The sequence below is a fragment of the Engraulis encrasicolus genome, chromosome 23, assembly GCF_034702125.1.
Source record: "Engraulis encrasicolus isolate BLACKSEA-1 chromosome 23, IST_EnEncr_1.0, whole genome shotgun sequence".
NCBI lineage: Eukaryota > Metazoa > Chordata > Actinopteri > Clupeiformes > Engraulidae > Engraulis > Engraulis encrasicolus.
Window position 1 is genome coordinate 51,495,190 of NC_085879.1, and position 22,221 is coordinate 51,517,410.

Below are 22,221 nucleotides of genomic sequence, written 5' to 3' on the forward strand. Positions count from 1 at the left end.
ATCGGCAGTTTCTGAATTAGTTACATCAGCCCGTCTGGCACCAACAACCATGCCACAATTTGCATCTGGAAAAGGAGATGCCACTTGCACCCCTGAATAGACTTTAGAACACTATTATTGCGGTATTTATGTAGAAGACACATTATTGCCTCTTGAAGATTGTTTGGGGCGCTGTATTGTTTTTTTTTTTTGAAGTATTGGTCATCCCACATAAAGCATTGTGTTTTGTTGTGTTGTGCTGTGAGGGGTTTGAAAAGTATCTTGTGTAAGGCAGTACTGTGCCCTGCCTGTGCTGTATTGTGCTGTACTGTGAGGGGTTTGTCTGTCGCCAGAGCTCAGGCAGAGCTGTGTGAAAGATGGAGAGATGGCATTTATGTAATTCTATACAGCAGTGGCTGGGTGTGAATGTACTGTAATTCTTGTGTCACCCTTTCTCTGACCAGCAGGTGGCAGCATCCTCCTCCGCAGAGTGTTTACATTATTGGTTGCATTCATTTGATTTCCACCATTACACACGTGCAGACTGATTACAGTACAGTAATTTAGACTAAATTATCATTCTGCATTTCACTACACCAGACTACATTCTTTCTAATATCATTCCACAGACTGGTTACATTTGGTTACAGTAGATTGCATTATAGTTGTTCTGTCAGAACCATTTTAGTCATGAAACACAAGAGAAGAATATAAATGAAATTTCTTTTATTGAAATTATGAATTACATTTGGCGGTATAGCTCTGTTCGGAGGAACTCCTCTATTTCCATGAGCAGCATGGAAAAGCATTTAGTCAGGGGGCAGCAGCAGTTTAGGGAATTCTCACCACAACAGGACAGGGCGAGAGATAACCCCCCATGAACAGAGCCAAGCGACGTGAAAAGAGAACATGTCACATCATACACGACAAGGTGGAGCAGGGGAGGTGGTGGGTAGCAAAAACCGAGCAGCATACAGTTGAGAGGAAGTAGATAGAATTTAAAAGGTGTGCCGAAGCCGTGTGGCCAATCGCTAGGGAAGAAAGATTATCAGCTGAGGGAATGCACCTGGATCATTAGATGAAGGGGAGGGCGGCAAACTTCTTGACTACCATGGCCTGGCCAGAACTGACGTTAGTACTTTAATTTATATTATTTCATTCCCTTCACATGTAAAATGAAAACATCAGTGATTCGGAACACCCCGTTCAACTTTTGTTTCATCTGTCCACAGACTATTCTTTCAGAAGCTTTGTATGCATTGTCTATGTTATGTTTTTAGCAAATTTGAGACAAGCCTTGATCAACTCTGCTAGTTAGCCTCCATTACATATGTGTGGTTGAGTATGTGTGTGTGTGTGTGAGAGAGAGAGAATGTGTAACTTCACGCATTACGTGCAACGATTGTTATGACTGGAAATTAAACATCTGTGCATATGATTTTTTCATTAGTTGTAAACGGGTGGGCGCTGTTCGGAAGGCTTTGGAGGCCGGTTGACTTTGACGGCCGTTGCTGACTACAGTAGTGATGTTGATGGTGTAGTCTGCATCTGGTTGCAGGCCAGTGATGGTGTACTGGCAGGAGTCCGTGTGGAAGGTGCGTTTGTCTTCTTGGTCTCTCATGATCTCCAGCAGGTAAGTCACCTGGTCCACTCCAGCTGGTTTGGTCCATGTTGCACTGGCTATGGGTGTGTTGAAGTACGCTGTCACCTGGAGATGCTGTGGAGGAGGGACCTCTGTAGGAGGAGAACATGTAGATCATATTGATGTATGTATGTTGTTATTGTTAGAACATGTAGAATGTAAGATTGTGGTGTGTCGCTGGTCTGTTCATATTTACTGTGATGCTGCCTGCAGCCTTATCACAATGAGAGGTGCATACTGTCTCCCCTTTTCAATCTGTGACAATGTGGTAGTACTTGTTGATGTGTCCATGCACATATTGCACACAGTACAATATAAATAATAATTTTACCTGCTTTACAACATAAATAATCATTTTACCTGCTTTACACACCAACTGTTTGCCATGAGTACTGTAATAGAGTAGTAAAGTAGAGTAGAGTATCGTTTATTGATCCCAGGGGGAAATTAAGGTGTCAAGTAGCATACACACACACATAAATAAAGACATTGCCCACAAGACATAATAGCCCCTGTGTCTTCTACACCCTACCTGTTCCCTGGTGTATTTTGATCTACATCACAAACGCTATTCTAGTTTAGACATCAACAACAGGTACTGGTTTACACACACCTGTGCTGAAGGTTTTGGAGACCGGTTTACTCTGACGGCCATTGTTGACAGCAGTGGTGACATTGATGGTGTAGCCTGCATCCGGTTGCAGATCAGTGATGGTGTACTGGCAGGAGTTTCTCTGGACGGTGCGTTTGTCTCCATGTTTTTTTATGACCTCCAGCAGGTAAGTCACCTGGTCCACTCCAGCTGGTTTGGTCCAGGTCACAGTAGCTGAGAGTGACTTCAAGTCCACCTCCACCCAGAAATTCTGTGGAGGGGGGACCTCTGGGGAGGAAGACATATCTATTTGAATGTATGTGGGTGATTCAACTAAATCGATACATTTTCGTCTTTGGAAATCTTACATTTAAAACAATTTCTTTCTCTAATTTTATAATATCAACAGGAATAAGACATTTTATAGTGACAAGATATGATATGGGGTCATCTCAGGCTATCTGTCAGGATGAGACCCCCCCACCCCCTGCCGTCATGCTGTACAGAGGAGGCGACAGCTGCTGCACAGCTGCGCAGCAGAACATCTGTTCCCGTGATGATTTGACACCATGTGACATGGATGTAGAGCAGAACTCACTCGATACAATTTCTAACCAGAAGAAGTCAAGTAGGCACGAGTGAGGGTCTGTCTGGGCAACGAAAAATACACAGATTCGGTAGCCTGGTGAACCAGCGCCACCCGCTGGACGGCAAAATGTTTATGTAAATATATGTAAATTTATGTAAATGTAAATTAGACATCCACATTTAGTCTGGTTTATCAGGCTACAGATTCGGTGCAAGGACCCAGACAGGGAACTTTTTGGTGTGAGTCAGTTTTCCCGTATTCCTGTCATGCTCTAACGTGACTCTCGCCAGACCCTTGTGTATTTCTGCTCAGCTTAATGAACTTACACAAGGGTCAGGAGGATCTTCAGGATCTTCAGCTCCCAAACCACAGTGCAACCGAACCACTCAGGACCTTCGGGGAAGTTTAAACATAGTGCAGACAACAATCGCATGGACTCACTCCTCACTCCTTGATCAAACCACGCCTTCACAGACCGTTGACTTTGTACTTCCAGATAAATGTTTGTGGAATTCATCTGTCTAGTGACAGCAAGGTAAGTTAAGCTGGATAAAAAAGTTACGATTAAGTCATTCTGGCTATTTAGTTTTTCCCGATTTTACACATTATGTGTAGGGAAGAAATATACTACACTACAGTGTCAACATGAGAACTATGACCAGAACAAACATAAATGGACACCCCAGCCCCGGAGGTAAGGCAACTGTATTACCGTTAGAAAACCAGTTCCTTTCTCAGTCAGTGTCCATCCATCAGGGCTTGAAAACGAAATTATTTTTCAATCGTTTCATTCCGAACGGTTCAGGTAGGCCTTTATTAAACGTTTTCGTTCCTGAATTCGTTCCCCCACCAAAATTTCGTTCCTGAACCGGTTCAGAACGCAAAATATCTTGCGTTCTTATCGTTCCCGGAAGTGTTTTGCGGGCCTATCAAGTCTATTTTTATGGACTGTACCTTATACCTAGAATAGGCGTACCCACTAGTATTTGCCCTTGATTTACACAGTAGCTACTCTATCCCCAAAAATAATAGGCTAAATCACAGGCGGCATCCAAAAACATTCAGATAGGTTAGCCCTCTCACATTCTGGATACGTGCGAAAAGGTGTAGCTGGTCTGTTGCTGACAAATATTTCCAATTTCCTGTTTAACTCTACAGCGCAAACATTTCAATGTTTGCTTCAAGGTATGCTGTTGTGAAATGTTATAAATTTACCGTTATTACCCGGTTTTGTGGATTTCAGAATAACGTTTCTGTTCAGGAACAGTTCAATACCATTTAGTTTTCGTTTTTGTTTCTGTTCCTCATAAAATTGCGTAAAATTCTGTTCGTTCCCGTTTTTGGTTTTCGTTCCTTGAACCGGTTCGAAGCCCTGCCATCATGTGTCATGGACTATGAATCATACAACACACATAAACAGTTTCATCTGCCTTAAAAATCCAACAGAAAGTTTTATTTATGTACTGAGTTTAATAATTAAAAAAAACCTGTCTCACCAGTGTAAACTGCCTCCTCCACAGGTGTGCTCTGGCGGCCATCTTGGCTGAGGGTGGCCACAGTGAAGTGGTACTTCTCTCCTGGAGTCAGCTCGGTCACCTCTATACTGGTAGCTGTCACCATAAGGTTGCAATGTTTTTGACCTCCTGTCCAGGTGACCTTGAAGGTGCGGTGACCAGGAGCGCCCTCTGGAGGTGACCAGCGTAATGTCACAGAGCCTGTCCCCACTGACACAAACTGGATTGGACCAGGAGGAGGAACACCTGCAGAACGACACAGACAACTTAGAGATTATACAGGTTTGTGCAGCAGAATATAAAAACGTGGTACAGAATACAAAAACGTGATGTACCTGTTTTCATGATGGTCTCTGATAGTGTCCTTTCAGGAGTCTGTATTAACAAAAAAAAAAACATCATCAGCCGTATTGTGTTTTTTTTTCTTATAAATGTCAGACAGGCACTTTTGGTCCGGTGAGTTTACTGCAGATTTTATTACTGCTCCACAATGGAACAGGGAACGTCTTAGCGAGAGACATCATTCTCTGTGATATCTCTAGTTAAAAAGCCCGCTGACCTGTTGCATCGTTTACCCTTTATAGCCCTTGGCTGAGCCAGGGCCAGAGTCTTTACACATGTTAATTAGCCCGGCCCCATCTCAGAGACAAGCCCTCACACTCAAGCACAGATTCCAATACTTACACATCTGGAAATATATATATAGGCTATATATAGTCATACATATACATCTATATTCCTGCATAAACATGTACATATAAGAATCTACATAAGAATCATATAAGAATACAATTTAACCACAGTATCATTATAAGCTGTTTAAAGTAACACCAGGAACTTTGAATATCCATCAACCTGGATTCAAGTCTTCTTTCTCCAACTCATTTAAAATAACTAATTTTTGACCCATTTAAAGGAATAGTATGGTATAAAATGAACATCAAATAGTCATGCCATTTTGTTTTAGTGCTCCTTAAGATTTGACATTTTAAGAAGCAGACAGCAATGTTGTGCAAGCAAATCGAATCCTTGCATATGATCTGATAAACAATCTATCCGTCATCTTTACTGACCACTTCAGCCTCTCACATTGAACTCGATCCTCAATGCAGCTGAGAACACTCTGGGTGAACGTGTGGAAGAAGAGCCTATCCCACCTCGCGATCCTGATCGCCTTATATGTTCAGGAATGATTCTGACTTTCAAGGTCCTCAGATGGTGGCATGAGGAAGCCAGAATGCCCTTGCATTCGGTTTTGTGAAAGGGACGCAAAGGGAAGCAAAGCCAACTGCAGAGGACCTCACCACTTTGTTGCGGAAGGAAGGGTCAGGAGAAGCATCAGACCAAGAGAAAAAGGACCAAGGTCCTTCTCCCCTGACCAGGAGTGGAGAATGAGGGTAGACAGGGACAGGAAGCTGAAGCTCCAGTTACTCACGGAGATCACCACCACATCTCTCTGGCCCGACATAGTTGTGTGGTCAACTGAAGCAAGAGTGGCGATCGTCATTGAGCTTACAGTGCCCATGGAGGAGGGGATTGAGGCCGCCTTCGAACGCAAGAGGGACAAGTACTCTGAGTTGGCTGCTGAGTGCGGGAAGGCTGGCTGGAAGACCTCCATCTACCCAGTGGAGGTCGGATGCTGGGGCTGTATGGGTCTGTCAACCACACACCTCCGGAGGAAGGCTCAGGAAGGCAACAAAGGCCCTGGCAGAGGAGGCTGAAAAAGGGAGCTTTTGGCTCTGGCTCAGGAGGAAGGACAAGGAGTGGGGGAAGAACACCTAACCCCAGACAACAGCTACAGGGGAAGGCGTCAGACATACCGCCGTACCGAAGCGAGACAAACAAGGTCTTTCTGCTTAGTTTCGGACGGTGTGTTCTACTCTGCCTTCCACACCGACAGCATCGGCGTGCACGGCCAGTCCTGTTCAAACCCCCCCCACAGCCAAAGCTAGCGTGCTACTTTGCCATTCATTTGAATGAGACACCGCCGGTCACCGGCATGAAAAATACGCCCGAGTTCTATTTTCCAAATGCAGCGCGGTGTAGAGCCAGCTCCAGCACCGCTGATGCCCGACTACCGCCAGTTGGTGTCTAAGGACAGATAGGTTTCAATGTATTTTCACCGACGGCAGTAAAAATCGATTCTGTCTTGCATCGCTTTACCGCCCTAGTGTGTTAACGGCCGAAAACACCCATCCGCTGCAGGGGCTGACAGGGAGACGTCATCGCTGTCATCGCTCAGCAACCAGTAGACGTACCAGAATTAAAGGAGCGAAATGGTGGTTTCTGACTGATGACCCTGCAGCTGAAATTCATTCTCCCTAAAGTCCACCAACCTCCTCAAACAGCTCCTCAAGCAAGCCTTTTCCTCAAATGCCTCACACATTCGACACCCTTCACTCAGTACCGTTGCCGCCCCAGCAACCAACGCACCCTAGCATAGCTGCTTGGAAGGGGATAACGCTAGCAGCCAACAAATGCCAAACAGCCCAACTGCCTCATATACTCAAACTCACTCAGTATTATTGCTGCCCCAGCAACCAACAAACAACTCCTCAGTAAGCCTCTGTCTCAACTGCTGCACACACTAGGCATTTACATGTATTCATCAGTTTCTATGTTATCAAATGTATGGAACATACACTACCGTTCAAAAGTTTGGGGTCACCTTCATTTGTTATTTGTTTGCAATTCAAGTCGCAAACATCTTTTAAATAGCTTGAAATGGAATAATGGAAAGTACTGAACAGCCACAGGTGAAAAAAGGTTTGATTACCCATATAATTGGTTAAACTGGACAGAAGAATGAAATCTAACCAAGCTTTTTCACCCATTTATTACATAGAAATATGTGTTTTAGTCCATTTTTCTACAGACATTTCTTTGATTTATCAGAGAATGCATGGAGCTAGTGGAAGGCTCAAGTGTCTGCCCTTTCCAATGGTAGGTGTATGACATTTGTTGAGTTGCCACCTTGTCCACAAATTCAAGTCAAAGTAGCTGCATGATTTTCTAGCCATCAGAATGAACATTTTTTATAAATGCACGATCCATGCACAATGAGCAGTCATGGGTGAGCGGTTAGGGCGTCAGACTTGCATCCCAGAGGTTGCCGGTTCGACTCCCGACCCGCCAGGTTGGTGGGGGGAGTAATCAACCAGTGCTCTCCCCCATCCTCCTCCATGACTGAGGTACCCTGAGCATGGTACCGTCCCGCCGCACTGCTCCCCATGGGGCGCAACTGAGGGCTGCTCCCTTGCACGGGTGAGGCATAAATGCAATTTCGTTGTGTGCAGTGTGCAGTGTTCACTTGTGTGCTGTGTCACAATGACAATGGCAGTTGGAGTTTCCCAAATGGGCTGGAGTTTCCCCCAAATGGGCATTGTCTCAGCGATGTTTTAGTGTGCAAGCCAGTGCCATACATCATTGGAAAGTGTAGATTCTCCTCTTTCAAATTATGTGTATATCATCCGGCATTGTATGGATTGACAGGAGTAGACATCAACTTTTGCATGCATGGGGCTCATAGAGCTCATGGGCAATTCTGGACCTCATCTCATCCCGGGAATGAATCTGTAGAACCGCAACTGGCTATTATTAATGCCACAGTCAATCATCCAGTACTCCTCTCAAAGTTGGCGTGCTTTCAGCTGGCTCCAGGTGTACTAAACTGGATAGAGTCCTATCTATTAAATAGGGCCCAATGTGTTAAGATAAATGATAAAATATCTTCCTTAAAAGCATGCTCTATGGGGGTGCCACAAGGTTCCATATTGGGACCTTTGTTGTTCAGCACTTACATAAATGATCTTCCATCTGTATGTGAGGGTGTGGAGATACTGATGTATGCTGACGACACTGTATTATTTACACACGGCAAAGATCCGGTACAGGTGGCCAGCAAATTGACTCAAACACTAACTAAGGTCTCAATGTGGTTAAAAACCTCCAGTCTCACACTAAATACCAACAAAACTGTCACAATGTATTTTCACAATAGATTTAAACTAAATGTTGTTCCAGACATATATGTTGATGGAACAAAGCTAAATAATGTTGATGAGTTTAAATATTTAGGTGTGACCTTAGATTCTACTCTTAGTTTTAAGAAACACATTAAAAAGCTGGGTAATACTGTAAAGTATAGCATATCAAATTTTAGACATATCCGTAACTCTCTGAGTTTTGATGCTGCTGTGACTTATGTCAATGCTATGATCATGTCCCACCTGCATTATTGTTTATCAAGCTGGTCCCAGGCCAACAAGACTGTCTTAAAATCTATTGATTCACTATACAAGCAGGCCCTGAAGGTCCTAGATAGAAGATCTTTTCAGTACCACCATTGTCCTATACTGAGCAAGTATAATATGCTCAGCCTTGAAAACATCATACAATTTTCTGATCTGCGGCTAATCCATAAAATTATTCACAATGCAGCACCCCCACCCCTAAGAACATTTGTTCAACCCTGCTCTGAATTGATGAGCAGAACGTCAAGATCCACCATTAGGGGTGATTGTAGTCTCCCAATCCGACGAACTGCTTTTGCTCAGTCAGCCTTCTCCTTCAGGGCAACCAAAACATGGAATAGTCTACCCAGTAACCTAAAAAGTATTACTGATTATCAGGCCTTCTCAAGGGGTGTGAAAAAATGGATATTAACCAACCAGTCTTGTCAACATTAATCATATGTTTTTAAAATATGACTCACACTGTATGCCATTTTAGTGTGTGTGTGTGTGTGTGTGTGTGTGTGTGTGTGTGTGTGTGTGTGTGTGTGTGTGTGTGTGTGTGTGTGTGTGTGTGTGTGTGTGTGTGTGTGTGTGTGTGTGTGTGTGTGTGTGTTTGACCTATGGCCTATGGATGTGCTTACTTGTTTATATCTTGTCTATGTTATTGTATTTTAATATTTGTTTTACCTGTCCAGGGACTGCAGATGGAAATTAGCTATATAGCTATAATCTGGCACAAGCCATCTTTTTACTTCTGTAATCAATGTGTATTGTGCATGGTCCCTGTTGAACTAAACTAAATAAACTAAACTAAACAAAGGAGTCTACACTTTGATTAGTACACCAGACTAGACACTACCTTAGTAAAGGTACACTTTGATTAGTCAAAAGTTAGTGATACATTTTGGTCTATTCTATGCATTGTCTATACAAGTAAATACTTTTTCCAATATCAAACTGCTGTCAAACTGTTGCATGCATTAATTTCAGGGAACAATAACTCTATACACTGATTTTATACCAGAACTGAAATTGAGAAGGAATAAGCTTGACTGCCAGAAAGAAGCATTGTGGGAGCAAAGTGTGGTGACCCCAAACTTTTGACCGGTAGTGTATGTATTGAAGTGTATGGATGTGTATTTCCTATGTTTGCCTGTTATTGATACAATAAAGTTGAATGTTTGTGTCACAAGTCTTATTTCTCCCTCGCTGACCCATGGGCACCGGAGGAGGTGCGACAGGCAGCAATGCCCATCAGGTTTTAACAGCTATCTGTATAATCCTGTGAAACACATCCAGATGTCAGTGTATCTCAAGTTAATATTTTAGGCCTTTTTGCATTTGTTAAGACAGTAACTAGGGGGATTCAATTTATAAGCGATTTAAGAACTGTCCATCAACAAAACAATTCTAGCATATTAAAATTTGGTCCATTTTCTTCACACATTCGGTGCTTCTCCATCATTGTTTAGGTAACTAGAACAACCTTTTTCTGATAATAATGAACACAAAGCGCACATTTTCCATCAATCTTATGTCAAATCCACTCAAAGTTGTAGCGTTGTAGCGCTGTAACTGGTTTTCCATCACGTGTCACAATAACCTTTTTATGTTTTAAATCAAATATATACAGACATAGGAAAAAGTTTCTAGGCCTACACCCTTCTTACCTTTCTCTCAAAATTGGGCATAAAATATATAGTCTGATCTTCTCAGCAATCACAAGAAGGAACAAGCAGAGTCTGCTTTAAAGGTACACTGTGCAGGAAATGGTCAAAAAGGGTACTGCAACTATGGTGCTCATTGAAACTGGGCTGCCGATTGCCAAATTTGATCTTTTCATCAAAGTTTACTGAGTAATAAACTAATATTTTCTAGCATTGCCCAAGTACAGTCATTTTTGAAGCTAAAAATGGCTATTTTTGGAAATTCAAAATGGCGGACCATGGAGAAGATCCCCCTTTTCATGTAAGAAAAGTGCATTTTTTTCAGTCATAATGAATACTTAGAATTCTATGGTGGTGGTAAGTATTCATGAAAAAGGTAACATTAGTGAATGGGTAGCATGAATCCTGGAAATAAACAACTAAAAATCTCACACAGTGTCCCTTTAACTAATTCCACCTAAACATTTACTGGCCTATTGTCATTTCTTTTACCGAATGTAAGATGTAAACATTCACAAGACAGCAAAGCAAGTAAGTACACCCTTGCATTAAATATGTGTTAACCCTCATTAAGTCGCAATAACCTTAACCAGACTTGTTTTGAATTTGAAAGAAGACAATAATCTGACTAGTGGAACACACTCTCACTAATGTGTCAAAGTGGCTTGTAAGTTTTCTACCAGCCAAACTGAACTACCAGCCAAACTGAAATTTCTTCAGCATCATTTTGGTTCGCGGATGTTAATTTAGAGGCCTGATTGCAATTATTATTATTATTGAAATTGTTGTCGTTGTCTGTGGTGGTATGATGCTATCAGTTGAGCACCTGTGCACTACCAGAGTCTGTGGCTGTGTCTCAAATGCCGTATTTGTGCACTTCGGGCACTGTTTTACAGTGCCTAGGGCGCTCACGCTGAAAGTTTCAGTTGAGCCAGTGCACTGAAAGTGCCAAGATGATCCCCTAACAATGGCGGACAAATGCAGTGCTTGAATGATGGACACTGCACGCACTTAACGGCGGCCATGTTGACAATGACACGGAGGAAATGTGGCATTCAGTTCAGTAGAAGACTTTGGTCAGCAGTCTCCTAATTCTGTAAGTGGGTGGGAGACGTGACGCCTTGTTTTTTCGTAACATTGGTTAAAAACCTACAAAACTGTTATTTTTAAGATTCATGTAAAGGTTTATATGTCAAATATCCTGCGGTGTGACTGTAACATTAATGAAACCTGGAATATAATATATATATAAATTACCCAACAACATTTTGAATAATGTTAGAAGAATTTGGCATGATTGCATAAATATTAACTCCATATTAAGATATGTGAATGTGAAAAAAACTCAAGACAGCAATATTAACTACAAGTTCAATATCGTCACACAAATTGCGTCCTGGGGGGTGACATGTATGTCAATGTTTGTGTATGGGCAACTGCAAGGCCAGCTACAAGGGTCTTAAAGACTGGCTCCTAATAATTCAGTACCTCAGTTATTGGAGAGTGCTGTGGAAGTTTATGGTGACTATTAACCTCTTAATATGTCTTCATATTGCAATGTTTCTGTCATGCAACCTTAAGCCGGGCATACACTGTGTGATATTTTCACTCGTGGGTCTTAAGCTTCTGCTCACACTGCACGATGGAATTTCACTGTTTAAAAGTTCATAACTGACGACTCACGTCCTCACACTACACGAGCCGACAGTCGGATGCGAGTGAAATGCTTCCACCGTACGACGCGACAGGCATGTTTCCCCGGTCTGCAGAGGAGGGAACATGCGCACCTGAGGTGGAGATGAGGTCGCGCTCAACAGCTAATCGCACGGCCCTATTAATTTGTGCATGTGAAGTGTCAAATCGGGTCGTAGCACTGCTTTAACTGTGCGATTTACGCACGAGCCACGACCAGAATTTCAAACCGTTTTGATTTTCTTGCGACCCTGCGATTGCACGATGGTGAGGCAAAATCGCTTGTCGTTACCCCATGTACACTGCACGATGCGAGACTCATGATTGACCTGCGATTGAGCAAGAAATCGGCAAGACTCTCAAAAAGTCGTGCGAGTGCCAAATCGGGGCAAAATCGGGGCAAAAGTCGCACAGTGTAAGCCCAGCTTTAGGTTCATTTTATGGTGTCCTGTGGTGTGACTGCTCTTATATTAGGAAAACAAGGGGGTTTTTTTTATAAATGAAAACACATAGATTAAACACAATATCATTATCAAGTTAGCATGAGCTCAGATGTCAGTCATAAAATGGGCATAATGCAGTGAATTTCCTGTGGCGTGACTTCATTTTCCTGTGGTGTGACATGTCTATGCAATGTGTTGACGCAGGACACATTTTCCCAAAAATGGCAAAAATAAGGCGACATTTCACGGACCACTAAGTGCTTTATTTTTTTCTATATTTTTCCATTTTTTTCCAGGAATTGGAAAAACTTTTTACGTTACGCCCTTAAACGTCAACCACCCAAGTAATGTTGATGGGACACCAACCTCTTCATGCCAACCAAAGTATTGTATGTGTGATTGTTGTCCTTTGGGGTGAAGGACATGTAAATACAACCACCAGATGCTGCGCATTGTAAACAGTAGGCAACACATATTTTGGCAAGTTAATGCCATGCTCAGCTGTAGCTTCCAGCGAGGACACAGTGCACAGTGCTCAAATTTTTCCACGACACTATGCACTAAAGACCTCAGTGTGTGCACTGTGTGCACTATGCTGACTGTCAGTGCACTGACAAAAGTGCATCATTTGAGACATAGCCTGTGTGTTTGATCGCTGTTGGATGTTTCTCACCTGTTTGATGACATCATGCCCATTATGATTGTACAGGAAGCAGTCTGAGCAGATTGCTGATTGGTCGGTTCTGCAGTAGAACTTCAGCCTTTTGTGATGCTGTGGGCAGATGCTGTAGTAATGGAGATCCTGTAGCTCATGGCTGTCCAGGTCTGGAGATGTGTAGTGGTCCTTCACATGGATCCCACAGTAGGAGTCATTGCAGGTTAGACAGCGTTTCACTGCAGGGCCATTGCAGACATCACACAGCACTGATCCAGAGGACACACTGTAAGAGAGAAGACAACATGATCAACCAATCTGAATCGAGTTAAAAAAAATACTAATTAAGAAAAGTTTAAATGTCCTCAAACTTCTTAATTATAAATCTAAGCCTGAATTGCCACCATGTCTACAGGTTCTCTTTCAGTCACTCATTCGAGTGTTCTCTCCTATGGGGGGTTACATCCTTGGAGTACAATTTACGAAGTAATTTTACCATCCCTGCTGAAGGCGAAAAATGCAGACCCCTTTTCCCGCCGTCCTCCGGGACTATAAAAGGCCTTAAGCGCATTCTCTTTCTATCCTTCGATTTCACGAGTCATCACTGAGTTACTTTACCTCCTGTAATTCAGTTTAAATGTCCGACTAGAACCTTGCCTGGGACGCAGGTTAAGGGCGCTGAATTACTAAAGTAAACTTCGGGACTATCGTTGCATGCAGCAAAGAAGGGTATGTTTTTGAAGACTGGACTGAAGACCAGCATTCGTCTCTGCTAGTTGACCATCTTACCCGGGTACCTAAGCAGGAGCTTAGCGTGACAGGAATAAGAGTAGACTCTGTATTCCTGGACGTGTTCGCTTTTCTGGACAGAAAGGCAAAGGCTGTCACCGGTCTGAGGTATTTTTTTGCTTGTGCAGAAAAAATTAATAGTCTTTTGTCGCCTAAAGCGATATTTTCGCTCATGGGTATTAAGCTCCTGCTCACACTGCACGATGGAATTTCACTATTTAAGAGTTCACATCTCATGACTCACGTCCTCACACTATACGAGCCGACAGTCGGATGCGAGCCAAATGCTTCCACTACGCGACGCGAAAGGCATGTTTCCCCGGTCTGCAGAGGAGGGAGCATGCACACCTGAGGTGGAGATGAGGTCGTGCTCACAGCAAATCGCACGTGTAACAGAGTTATAAATGTAGTTGATGAATTTCACTATGTGAAGTGTCAAATCGGTTCGTAGCACTGCTTTAACTGTGCGATTTATGCAGGAGCCAAGACCAGGATTTCAAACTGTTTTGATTTTCTTGCGACCCTGCGATTGCACAATCGTGAGGCGAAATCGCTTGTCTTTACCCCATGTACACTGCACGATGCGAGACTCACGAGAGACCTGCGATTAGGCAAGAAATCGGCCCGACTCCCAAAAAGTTGCGCGAGTGCCAAATCGTGGCAAAACTCGCACAGTGTAAGCCCAGCTTTAGGCTACTTTGGTTCAGCGTGACGGAACTATTAGCTATCCTCAAAAGGCTAGCAGCTGGGACTTCACTGTGTCCTTAGCCTTGACCACAAACAACCCTGTGTCGGCTGCCGGGGGCAATCCCCATTCGGACACACCACCATTTCGACAGTATTTGATTGTCAAAAAATCAATCTTCCTTTCATTTTAACATTGTTGCAAGTGCTTAGAGGCGAGTGAACAACGCTCTAACTCCATTGACGTTTGCAACAATGTTGCGAGACGAGCGGAAAGTGGAGAGAGTGACAGCACAATTACAGGATCAGTGTATCATTTTGTCACGGTCCAAATGTCCTTAAAGTGGTGGTTCGCTATTTTAGACATTAAGCCCGTTTTGTATGACTTCTGGGGTGAAGTAGAGATGTTCTCATCACAATTTTGACATTTGGTGCTGAACGGAGTATTTGGGTATTCAGGACTGGCTACAAAAACTACAGCTTGCATACAAACCATTGATAGGAACGTAAACGAACACACCCCCATTTCCGGTCGCGCGGAGTAATACTAGTCAAACCAATACAAGCATGGGGCCCGCTAGGGGGAGAAAAGTGGTACAGATTCTAAGGGCCCAAGCACTGAGAGGGGCCCTTAAGGGGGCCCAAAATTCAAATCTGTCATGGGGCCCAGCATTTCTGGCAGCACCCCTGAATACAAGCCATGAAGACGGACAATAATGATAATACATCTTCTCTGGAAGCGTGTTTCGCGGTGGTTTTCCAGCCAACGTATCGCTGCCCACCTCTGACCATTCGGTGAGTTTCATGTCTCTCTTTCATGTTTAATGCCATTTTGTGATCGATTGCTTGAGTGCTCCATTGTAGTCAATGTAAAGGTGGGGGAGCTGCAGTCTTGAATACCCAAATGCTCCGTTCAGCACCAAATGTCAAAATTGTGATGAGAAAATCTCTACTTCACCCCAGAAGTCACACAAACAGGGCTTAATGTCTAAAATAGCGAACCACCACTTTAAAGGTAGGGTGTGAGATCTTTGAAAAACGGTTCTTGAAAGCTGGAAAAACGGTTCCTGCAATAAAACGTCGGAATATGCACATTCATGAATAATAATTGGAAATACTGCAAATATGGGAAAATCAAAAAAGGGTGGACTGTTCCTTTAACATTCCCACAATTTTAATAAAGAACTCAAATCTCAAGAGCCTGAATGCTGCGTACAATTCCTCAAGACCAGAAGCGTCCTAACCCTGAGGGCACCTATTGTCTTCTTTATGTTTAATGTTAAAGTGGGCTTTCTGTAATGTGCGAAGGGTTTTCATGTGCTACTGATATTAGTTGATGTGGGTTTTCATACCTCCAGGAGGACTGAGAAGGAGCATAACCAGAGTCCACAGACCTACAGGTGACAGAGGAAACATGAGAGGAAAATCACATACATGGGAATACAGACCAGACACAAGCGCAATCCGAAATGACAACCTGGAGCCTTGTCAAGTCAAGTCAAGTCAAGTCAAGTTTATTGTCAATTTCTTTACATGCACTGGTCATACAAAGAATTTGAAATTGCGTTTCTTGCTCTCCCATGCAGACATAGACTAATCTAGGTAAGGACATAGACAGTATAGACATAGACAGTACTCATACATGGACATAGACAGTATGGACGTAGACATTGCTCATACAGACATTTAAAGTGCAAGACTGGACAACAGAAGACTTGTAGAGAACATACATTAAGAGGAGGTATTTTGTTGTGCTTTTTCTAAAAGTCCTTTATGGCGTTCTGACACAGTAATAGTAGCATTTGAAGAAAATAAATAATTAAAAAAAGGTTTTATTAAATACACCAGCAGCAGTATGTGTGTGTGTGTGTGTTTGTATGTGTTTTGTGTGCGTGTGTGTGTGTGTGTGTGTGTGTGTGTGTGTGTGTGTGTGTGTGTGTTTAGTGCAGGTAGAAAGTGCGGTGTGCGTCTGTGTGTGTGTACCTGTGTATGTGTGTGTGTGTGTGTGTGTGTGTGTATGTGTGTGAGTATGAGTTGTGTGTCAGTGTGTGTATGTTTGGGTTTAGTGCAGAAAGTGCAGTGTGCTTGTGTGTATGTGTGTGTGTGTGTGTGTGTGTGTGTGTGTGTGTGTGTGTGTGTGTGTGTGTGTGTGTATGTTTTGAGTTAGTGCAGGTTGAAAGTTCAGTCACAGATGTAGTAGTGCAGGTGGAATGTTCAGTCGCAGATATGGTGGTGGGGATGAGGGGGGGGAGCGTTGTCAGTGGCCTGGCTGGCTAGAGGCTGACAGTGAAGGGAGAGTGGGTTGAGTGTTCAGTATCTTGATTGCTTGATGCATCGTGCTGCTTGCAAGCCTGGTGGTACGGGAACGGAGGCGCCTGTACCTCTTTCCAGAGGGCAGGAGGCTGAACAGTTTGTGTGCAGGGTGGCTTGTGTCTTTGATGATCATCAGTGCTTTTCGGGTGAGGCGTGCGGTGTAAATGTCCTGCAGGGAGGGGAGTGGTACTCCAATGATCTTCTTCGCTGTGTTCACAACACGCTGGAGTGTCTTCCTGTTTTTCTCCGTGCAGCTTCCTCCCCACACTGTGATGCAGCTGGACACGACGCTCTCTATGGTTCCTCTGTAGAATGTTGTCATGATGGAGGGTGTAGCACTTGCCTTCTTTAGTTTGCGCAAGAAGTAGAGACGCTGATGGGCCTTCTTCGCCAGTGATGTAGTGTTGGTGGTCCAAGAGAGGTCGTCGCTGATGTGCACTCCAAGGAACTTGGTGCTGCTCACTCTCTCCACAGCATCACCGTCGATGGTCAGTGGTGGCAGTTGTTTTTGGACCCTCTGAAAGTTGACAACAATCTCCTTGGTCTTGTTGACATTCAGCAGGAGGTTGTTGTCTTTGCACCATCTGGCCAGCAGGTCTACTTCTTCTCTGTAGTGGGTCTCATCGCCCTTAGTGATTTGGCAACAGACCACACACATGACCCATGCACCCATGCACACACACACACACACACACACACACACACACACACACACACACACACACACACACACACACACACACACACACACACACACACACACACACACACACACACACTCACTCTCTCTCTCTCTCTCTCTCTCTCTCTGTCGCTCTCTCTCTCTGTCGCTCTCTCTCTCTCTCTCTCTCTCTCTCTCTCTCTCTCTCTCTCTCTCTCTCTCTCTCTCTATTTATGTACTGTATATTTAATTGTCACATTTATCACAATACTTCAAAACAAAATTCTGCCCTATACAGCAATATTTCTGTTGTTACGTACATGGCAAATTGTTTGGATAGCAACTAAATTTCACAAGTGAGGGGAGGAGCTAAGGACGTAGGCTCAGAGCTGGGTAGGTTGTCTGTTGGCCTAGATTGCGTACCCATCATGCACTGCACTTCTTGAAGCTAATGTTCTCAAACATTCACTTAATTATCACAAAAGAGTAGTTTAGTTTTGCTTCAAAACTATTATTCTAATGTTCTGCATTTATTTTGGGTGTTTTTACAATTAAAACTCAGTGGTACATGAAAAAAAATTACATCTCACCAACCCACCGCCATTGACAAGTGTATGTTCAATCCTTGCTATATATAGGCTCTTGTTACCTCCCTCTCGTTGATATATACCAAGAGAAAACTAGATGACTCAGCTGGGTAAGATTTATTAATTTGATATACCCTTACACTTTGTAGGGGGGCGGGGGGCTAGGTAGTGCATGCCTGGGTGGTGTGGGGGCCCTAGAACTTTGGTAGTGGGGGGGGCTAGGTAGTGCATGCCTGGGTGGTGTGGGGGCCCTAGAACTTTGGTAGTGCAGAGGCCCTGAGCCATCTGGGCTGACCAATCAGTGTTTCCCATACATTGAGGAAACTTTGGCCGCCATAGTTTCCGAAAATGTAAAAAAAAAAATATGTTTTTACTTTTTTTTTTTTACTTTTTTTTTTTTTTTACGATTTCCGTTTTTGTTACAAATGATTTGAATTACGATTTCCTTCGCATTTTACTCCTGGAGTAAATACATCTTATAGAGAAAACCACAAGTGCTTGAAAGACAGAGGGATCAAAAGCCTAGTCAAGTTGTTGTAGTTAACTTGGGTTTGGGAGCAATAAAAAAAACCTTCAGAGAAGGGACAGTTGGGATGAGTTTACTAACACTCCCCAGGCTTTGTTTTACAATGAGTTAGGTGACAGGCCTTCATTGACACGGCAGAGGAGACATCGGGCTGCATATAGAAATTAATCTGTAATGAAGGTGAATATAAACATAAATGTGTAATATGTTGTTCAGCCCTTTTAATGGGAGGAATTTTGAAAAAATGGCCCTGTGACCAGCACCCCTCATGTAGAATGTGTACGCCTGTGTGTGTGTGGGGAAAAGGCATAGCCTACCCTCTTAGACCCTTTTTGTCTATGCGTTAACAATTTCACAGTACTCTTAAATTCTTAGCTCTGCTCCTATTTTGTTTTATTATTTTTTTCATTACATAGACCCCTGCATGAGGGACGAATTAAACTGTGTTGTAAACAGAAATGATTCACTGTACTGCATTTTTTAAAAAAAAATAAATAGAAATGACAATGTACTACTAATATCATGGGTAAAATGTTATGTAGCCTTATTTCTCAAAATATAAATGGCTGAAATGTAGGCCTAGGCCTATAGTTTCTCCATGCGCCAATGTCATTCTGTACTCATTGTTTTGCCATTTTGCATTTACACTGCGTGAATACAACCCCCCCCCCCTCTTCCCCCCCCGCCAAAAAAAAAAGGCCCGCGTGAAAAGACCCCCCCCCCCCCGGACAAAAATCCCGCCTGCCCCCATAGTTTCCAAAATTTCTGTGGGAAACACTGCCAATGCATCACTTTAGAATAGGGACCCTTATTCTGCATCTGTTTTCACACTGTTCAGGGTTTGTTCACACAGTGTGTCGGGAGCTTATACACATTGTATTCTGCCACTTACTACTTACTAATAAATAGAAATATAGGCTTACTGGTCCTTACTGAGGTTATATTAGTAATAAATCCCTAATTGGGCATGAACAAGACATTTGTGAATACATGCTTAACAACTGTCTTATTTTGCTTAGTACATGCCTTACACATGCATTAATATTGTATGTATTAGTGCTAATAGATGTGTCCCTAAAATAAAGTGTTACCCTTCAAATATATGTTTGCAATGGTTTTGCGAATTGATGCATTTTTTTTTTTTGCATTATTGCATTCACATATTGAGGAGAATTTGTCAAAAACTGGCTTTTAGCATTGAGCATTAAGCTTGTGTAATGATACGGACATGAATCTGTACTATTGATTAAGGCATATTTTCTCAATGTGTCACTTTTTTTTAAACATTTTTTTGTCTTCTAGGTATTAGTTTATTTATGATAGGACAGTAAGAGATTGGTCAGGAAACAAGTGGGGAGGAAGAGGTGGGGAAGGTTCGGCAAACCATTGTCACCATTGTCACTTTGTAACAATATAACCGATCCATTCACTTCAGCTGGTTTGAAATCCAAGCTGATGTTAGTTTAAAAAAAAACCTTTGGCAGGACAATAGGCCTAACTTTTACAGTAGTCGGTTGTCTATTGCCTCTTTTCCACTGTCGGTTTTGTAGGCCTACAGCTTGACACAGCGCGACTTGGGCGCCACTTTTTGCTTTTCGACTGGGCACGACACAACTCAATCAAAGAGCAAAAAGTGGCGGTTGAGTCGCGCTGTGTCAAGCTGTAGGCCTTCCAGAAAAACTGCAGTGGAAAAGAGGCATATGTGCAATTCACTCACTCAATTTTCTGTTTTCTATTTTAATATTTTTTGTTGTTTAATCAACCTTTGAAAAAAACTGCCTCAAACCGTCTTCTTTATTGAATATTTATATTATGCAAGAAAATTGACCCTTTTGGAAAACACATGCCACAATGAAATGCAAATTTAGGGATGACTCAAAATAGTTTCAATCTCATCCTATTGGTCTTCCCTCCATTCCTTAAATATGTAATCAAAGCCTCAGTCTATAATCTCATAACTAAATCTCCCTGACTCACATGTTGATGATGCTCTTAGCACTGCCTACCTTCTCTCTTCTGCCATATTGGGTGGGGTATGTCTTGACCAGTCACTCTTCATGGAGGGAGCCATGTTGGGTGGGATATGCCTTGAGTTCTCACTCTTCATGGACGGAGCACCAGACACACTGGCTGTGGAAGTTTGCTCGTCTGAGATTATTCCTGGTAATTTGTGAGTCCAATCCATTGTAAGGCTCTCTTCAGTAGAATGTGCATCCTATTACAAGGCGATTCAGATCCAACAAAAAGTTCAGATCAGAACAGATGACATCAAAAGTTCAGAAATTAGCCCAAATATTCCTAATGTCTTAGTCATATGATGCGATAATGTCATTTAGTCGATTGCCAACACCGTGAAAATCATCGGACAACGTCTATATATTCCTTCTACTTTGAGAGACTCTGTGTTACAACTTTCTTCAAAAATAAGACTGAGTAGGAAGACACACATTGTGTCAATTGTATGTATATACTGTAAATACAACACAGAGAGCATTACTTACCAAAATAGAAACAGCTAATTCAACTGCCTGGCTTGTTTGAGTTTAATCTTCTGTGGTGACTGTTCACTAAGGGTGCAAGGGCAAAAACCCAAAACATTCTGCTTGATACATGCAGCCAATCAGAGCCAAGAGCCACTCCCTTCACATTTCATTCTCCCTCGACCTCAGGAATCAGGAGGTGGGTGAACAGGCCAAACGGGATTTCAGTGTGGGCATTTGGCGCACGATTGCATGATCCCATGACTGATAAGTTTAGCCAACTTGACAACAAACTCATTGCATTTGCATTCTCTCTGAAAACATTTTCATTATTGTAATGTGCAAAACTGCGCGCTAAAACAGGTGCAAATGTGAAATAATACAAGTATGAGAATGAATGAAGAAATCATTTCTCCGTTCATCAGACAGACTCAACAGCACCCTTCCTGACCCCCTGAAAAACAACAATAATAGATTTAGATTCTTTATCGTCCCATAGGGATATCTGTTTTCACATCCGACTGTTCAGTTCCATCAGGTTAGATTACACATCTCATTTAATAACTAGATCACATTCCCTCACAAAAAATGCTGCAGTATCCTTGCCCGTCTTGCAGGGCTGGACTGGCCATCTGGCATACCGGGCTTTGGCCGGTGGGCCCTCACGTCTTCCGGGCCCTCGAGAGACTGAAATAATAATTAAAAAATATATACATTATTTTTTTTGTCTGTGACGGTAAAAAAAAATGACACGTCGGGGCTCATTGGATGCTTCTCTTGAGGCACATTGGCCTAGTCCAATGAAATGTACAGCTTCTCAAAGGCCCGCCCCTCCCTGCAGGCCCTCGCTCGCTCGACCCAACTAGTCTGTCAGCAATGCATCATCATCCGAAGTTTCGTTGACTTGAATGGTGGCTATTCGGTTAATAAAAACTCTGGTGGTGGAGCGGAGGATACGGGGAGCTATATGGAGAAAGAAAGGACTGGCTATGAAAAGCGCATCGAAAAGTGAAAACTAAAACTAAAAGAAGACGGGTCAAAATGTGCTAAAATCACTGACTTGTTCAAAGCTAAAAGCACCACCAGCTCGAGCTCCGGACCGGTAGCTCTCGTGTGGCCGTGGGAGGTGTGGTGAATCACACAGCTGGACCTCAGGTTGGGACAGTAGGGCCG

At 43.0% G+C, this 22,221-nt stretch overlaps 1 protein-coding gene across 1 annotated transcript; it reads right to left on the minus strand.

Annotated features, from left to right (window-relative positions):
• Positions 1-735: 735 nt before the first annotated feature.
• Positions 736-21,104, minus strand: LOC134439823 (fibronectin-like). Its single transcript, XM_063189726.1, has 8 exons — positions 21,070-21,104; positions 20,575-20,783; positions 15,834-15,875; positions 13,027-13,294; positions 4,652-4,691; positions 4,299-4,562; positions 2,235-2,501; positions 736-1,713 (listed from the first exon to the last, which is right to left on the minus strand). Exons 2-8 carry the CDS (start codon positions 20,751-20,753, stop codon positions 1,385-1,387), a joined length of 1,389 nt encoding a protein of 462 aa, XP_063045796.1. The 5' UTR covers positions 20,754-20,783; positions 21,070-21,104; the 3' UTR covers positions 736-1,384.
• Between the last annotated feature and the right edge of the window lie 1,117 nt (positions 21,105-22,221).